This window comes from Prunus mume, linkage group LG5 (genome assembly GCF_029339155.1).
Source record: "Prunus mume cultivar Tortuosa linkage group LG5, ASM2933915v1, whole genome shotgun sequence".
NCBI lineage: Eukaryota > Viridiplantae > Streptophyta > Magnoliopsida > Rosales > Rosaceae > Prunus > Prunus mume.
The window spans coordinates 25,227,041-25,232,676 of record NC_142702.1 but is presented as its reverse complement, the minus strand read 5'-3'; the positions used below and the strand labels follow the sequence as shown (position 1 = coordinate 25,232,676).

Here is a 5,636-nt window from a genome sequence, read left to right as displayed (position 1 = left end):
GGCGTGTGAGAATGCAAATGTAAAAATATCTTACATTGAAAAGTTAGAAAACCTTGCAAGAGTTCTAAGGTGTTCAACTACTTCCCTCATTTCCAATTGATTTTGGGATGAAATTTCAACTTCCTTCATGTTTAAACATCCATAACCGCATTTTACCACAATAATTACTGTATTTCAATGCTTAATATTGCACCTAACGGGGGTGCGTTTTACCACAAAGGCTCTTGTAACTCCCCTAAGAAAAATTAAAAGATGAAAATGACAGAACATAATCAGCATGCTGTGCATTGCCGTTACCAAGTAATAGCAGATACCAAAGCTAATAATAGATTTAGATTAATACATTTATTTGACGATGGAATAACCCAAGTCAACTTAAGAATCCACATCTGACATGCATACGTCTCACTCATTACATAGCTAAACTTGACCTCATAATCTAGAACTATTTCATGGATTGACCTTCGACTCCCAGCCGGCAATCACATATTTCTCTTCAGTTTTGGTCTTCACAAAATATTCCCTTGAGAAGAGCAGCTGCAATAGGAAACATAGATTATAAGTAGAAAATCAAAAGTGCACATTGTACATGCAGAGAGAGAGAGAGAGAGAGAGATTTCCATCTCCACTATTTGGACAACAGACTAAATGCACTTAACATTGATATTCTGTGCGAGTACTTGAAAGGTTCATAACTTCATATTCAAAGTTTACTGTACATCCACCAAAATAAAATTTGATTGATCTCGTACCATACAACCAATGCTGGTCACAGGCAAGCCCTTACGAGGAATGTCAGTTATGATTCTTACAGAAAATAGCATTGCACTGAGAATGATGCAATGCATCAAAGTATCAAAGTGCACAACCACAGACTCAGACACATGCCAGTGAACAAACTTTCCCAAAATTGCGGACTTCTCACACACAGGTGGTTTGCTGAAGGGAGAAGAGATTAGCACTGCGTCTAATCCCATGGTGCCTGACTTCAGAAGCACAGTTTCTAGACAATTTGATTAACCACCAAACCTCACTAAGCAGAACCACATCTTGCAATGATTAGGTTGGCAAGCAATGATCACATAGCTAAAAGATGAACAACCATGTAGCCAATAATCTAAAGGAGCTTCAACTTACTGAGACAAAATTATCTCCCACTAATAAAACATACATGCCAAACAACTATTTACTGAAAATATACTGCTCCAAGTAGGCAACATCATGCACGAGAACCACATACCTCAGTGTACTTATGGTAACTGGTCAAGTCTTCAGGAACAGTCCACTTCTTGAAATGGCCAAGGGTCACCTTGAGATGGAACAGTTTTGGTGCCAAGCTTATATCTGCGGCAGTGATCTTCTCCCCAGCAATATATGGACCCTGTTTTCATCCAAAACGTATTACGGCATATTCTGAAGCAAATACAAAGAACACAACCATTTTAGACAGAAAAATAGTTTTTTTTTTCTTTATATAAACACACATACATGCGCCTTAAGATGCTCATCCAATGCCTTCAGCTCATTAACCAAAGCCTGTTCTGACCCATCACTGGGATCCTTGCTCTTCACAAATGTCACGAATGAACCAAATATCTTAGATCCCCTGAAAATTCACACAAAAAAAGTCCAAAAATATTCAGAAACAAAGGGAACTTCGCAAATTCCAGTCAAGAAAACCGTAACAACCCAACAGGACATATCAATAAAAGTTAGTTTGCTTTTTGACAACCAAAAAGAAAGAAAATTAAAGATAAATCACTTAAAAGGTTACTGCTCAGGCGTTTTCAGGGCAAAACACATCAATTACAACAGGATAAAAGAGGCTACAGTTGCAAATAAATAACAATATCCATGAGAACAAGTATGTTCCAAATGTGTTTGAGAGAGAGAGAGAGAGAGAGATCATACACAGAAGCAAATTCAGGAGGAGTTTTGAGAGAAGGTTCAGGGTATTTTTCCTCAATAATCCCAACAATCACATCAGAATCAGCCACCCATTTGTCATCGAACTTCACCACAGGCACCTTTCCCTCTGGATTCACTTCGGTAAACCTACAAAGCATCAACACCAACCACAAACCCATTTGCTCAAACCCTCCAAACAACACATCACAAGCCATTAAAATCAAAATCAAACATTTGAATCGCTGCGTGCATGCGGTTATTGGCTTAAAAATTTAGAACATAGAAAAATACCATTTGGGTTTGTCGCTGAGAGTGATGAGGTGAAGCTTGTAAGGTACTTTCTTCTCTTCCAATGTTAGAAGAACCCTTTGGCAGAAAGGGCCTATCAATCAACCCAAAAACAAAAATTTGCCGAATTAACAAAACTGAATCAAAACCCAGAAGGAAAATCGAAGAAAAATAGGTAGGAGAAATGTGAGCTCACAGTCGCCAAGAACATCAGGAGCGCCAACAGCAGCCTTGACAGCAATCTCAAGAGCCATTGTGATAAGCAGAGGAGAGTGAGAGAGTAGAATATAGGAAAACTGAAAGCTAAACGGGTTATGTTCTGGAAGAGCTGAGGCGGTTGTGAGAATTTATTAACGCATTGGTCGGTTTTGAGATCAAATATAACTTCTTTCTTTCACCTGTAAATAAAGAAAAGAATTTTAATATTTTCAAGCAAATTATTTAAGAAATGTGATTGGCTAAATTAACATTAATTAAGAAATGAATTCTCCAACTGCAACCTTTAAAAGCAATTTTTCAAGAGTCGATTATGTGTCAAGCAATCAACCACAGATTGTGGAACCTCCTCCAAAGCAAATTTTTTTTGTTTTTAAGGGAACCTCGAAAGCAAATTATATTAACATAAATTTGCAGCAAAAAAAGAAAACGTAAAAATGGTTTTTTCTTTTTTGTGAACATGGTCTGAACGTTGGCTACATTCATAAGGTGGCCCTCGTTTCACTCACCTTCTGTTTTTTTTTTCAGTCACCCGAATGTCCTTTTTTTCCTTTTTTCTTTTTTTATTAAAGATTTCTATACGAAATTTAATTTCTAACCAAATACATAACAATATTCTCCCAATGTTTTTTTTTTAATTTTTAATTTTTAATTTTATCCTCTGTTTGGATAAAGAAATTAAAAATTATATATAATTCTAAAATGACAAAATTTATATTTCCATCATTTTAATTTTTGGCAATTAAAGATTTTAATATTTAGATTTATGTATGTCGAATTTTGTAAATAACTGGATTTTGTAAAGAGCACTATTGAAATTGTAAAATAAAGCATATTTTGATGGAAATTAAACTATGGAATTTGATGCCCAAATTTCCATGATTTTTTTCGTGCGTCATTTAATAAATTCCATGCATAAGTTGCCAAACAAGGGAATTGTCATTTTCTCCTTTTAAATTTCCGACTTTTAATTAAATTCTGAGTTAAATTAGTAATAAATAAATAAAAATTCCACTTTATGAATATTAGATGAAAATTAGAAAAATGACAGATTTAAAATGACATGGGATTTTTTGCATGTTGTCCTAATCTTTTAAGTATAAGCTTTTTTTGCTTTATGTGAGAATATCTAATAATAGCAATAGCTTAAGTACAATAATGTTGAGCAACATAAGTAATGGATGGTCCATCCAAGCCAGCCTTTGGATTATTTACTTGTCAACATATTTTATAGAATCATTTGTTTGCATTTCTAATCGATCCAATTTCTACCACATATTTCTCCCCAAATATTATTTAAAAAGTCATATATGGAAGTGACTGAATCTTCATGATTTCTTACTTTTGATAAAGCATATATGAATGCTCACTCTCAAGGAACCAACTTTTTATATGATATGATTATGATATTGCCTACTTTCATTTTGTCATTCCTTTTTCAAATAATTTGGGGCCACCACTCACTCACGTAAGTTTTAATGTAGGGGTGGTTACGGTTTGATAACCGTGAATTTTTGTCTAAACTACAAACCAACCGACTATTTGCGGTATGATAATTTTTGAAACTGCAAACCGACAGCTTTTTGCGGTTTACTTTAGTTCGATTACTGTGAATAGCGGTTTAAAACCGCAAGTTCTTTTTGTATCATAAAAAATCCAATCTTCTACATTTTAGGCCTAATTTTAATGCTTCTTTTGAAGCCTTTTGAGTTCAAGCATACTTTAACAAAAAAATATAAATTCACAACCTAAATAAATAAATTCACAACCTCAACTTCTCAAGCATATATAAATTTACAACCTCCTCAACTTTTCAAGCATTTACAACCTAAAGAAAATTAAAATTAAAATTAAAATTCCAAGCATTCCAATTAAAGTTAAACTTCTCAAGCATTCACAGCATCAACTTCTCAAGCATTCCAATTCCAAATCCTTTAAAGTTATAAAGCAAAAGGAAAATGCAATTCAAAATGAATTAAAGTTACAATCCAAAGGAAAAATCCAATTCAAAGTTACTAAAAGGAAAATGCAATACACCAATGTTACAAACTCAAGTGTTGATGTTGTGGTGAGTGGATTTGAAAGATCCCGTTGGGTTGTTTGAACACCAATGCTATCTACAAAATGCAATTTAAATATATATATATATATATATAGTCGTGGTTTGGGTAACTGCAAGTTTTGAAAATCAAATACCACAACCGCAACAGTAAATGCGGTTCGATTCTTCATACTGCATAGGGAAGAATGGGAAAGAGAAAAGAAAAAAAAAACTTGTGTGAATAAAAATATACTATTTTGCTATTCTCAGTCAATTACATATTGTCACGTTGAAAAATTTTCACGCGCAGCATGTCATGATTGGTTGAGGATAAGAAAAACACAATGTTATTTATGTTTCACACAAGTGTTTCTATGGCCTCGAAAGCTACGTTGAATGCTTTAACAACTGAGTAATTCCTCAAATATGTATGAGAATTTACTCTATACTCACGAGAAGAATTCGACTATACTTCTTCTCAATAATTTTTCTATTTAAAATTCCTCCCAGTCATGTAACTCATCATTTATAAATATGTATCTTATCCATCCACCCCTTAAATATCATCTTCTAAATCTAAGCACAAGGTAACCTTACTTTATCATGCAATGGACCTAACAGTGTCCATGCTGAAGTATCATGTAAGGCTATCCCTATGGAATTATTGCATGTGGTTGACCTAAAATTGTACGTTCAAAGTATAATGTAGTTTACCTACAGCTGGTCAAGCCCATGTCAATTTTTATTTTAAGATTGGCTTAGTGGGGACCAAATTTTGTTCCACAATCTAGCAGGCCCAAGCCTTATAGCTACTCAGTAAGAGCAAGTCCAGCAGCACAGCCCAGCCCGAGGGGAGGAAAACAAAAATCCGCTTTCCAGCCATGCAGCCCAGGCCCGTGTGGACCCACCAACACGGGCTGGCCCAAGGCAACTCTCGCCTAGGTCCAAAACTCGGTGGAGGTGACGTCCATGACGACGTCGGTACGTCGCCACGCGTTATTCAATTTTTTTTTTTATTGCATGCAATGCACGCGCCAACGTAAAAAAATTAAATCGCTGCGTCGCCGACGCAACAATGCCACGTCAGCCACAACGGTGGAAGCCACGTGGCAGTCCCCTGCGCTCCGATTTGATTCCAAATTTTAATCCAACGGCTGGCGATTTTTGGACAATAAAATTATGA

The 5,636-nt window shown here is 35.3% G+C and overlaps 1 protein-coding gene across 1 annotated transcript; it reads right to left on the bottom strand.

Annotated features, from left to right (window-relative positions):
• Positions 1-259: 259 nt before the first annotated feature.
• LOC103332585 (glutathione S-transferase DHAR2-like) lies at positions 260-2,568 on the bottom strand. Its single transcript, XM_008235328.3, has 6 exons — positions 2,393-2,568; positions 2,200-2,290; positions 1,912-2,055; positions 1,489-1,606; positions 1,241-1,381; positions 260-537 (listed from the first exon to the last, which is right to left on the bottom strand). Exons 1-6 carry the CDS (start codon positions 2,448-2,450, stop codon positions 451-453), a joined length of 639 nt encoding a protein of 212 aa, XP_008233550.2. The 5' UTR covers positions 2,451-2,568; the 3' UTR covers positions 260-450.
• Between the last annotated feature and the right edge of the window lie 3,068 nt (positions 2,569-5,636).

Excerpts from the sequence above, each read along its gene's own strand:
- LOC103332585 (XM_008235328.3), bottom strand. The coding sequence starts at position 2,450 with ATGGCTCTTGAGATTGCTGTCAAGGCTGCTGTTGGCGCTCCTGATGTT. Across the intron at positions 2,291-2,392 it reads TCCTGATGTTCTTGGCGACT|GCCCTTTCTGCCAAAGGGTT; the intron begins GTGAGCTCACAT and ends GTTGATTGATAG. Across the intron at positions 2,056-2,199 it reads CTCAGCGACAAACCCAAATG|GTTTACCGAAGTGAATCCAG; the intron begins GTATTTTTCTAT and ends GATGCTTTGTAG.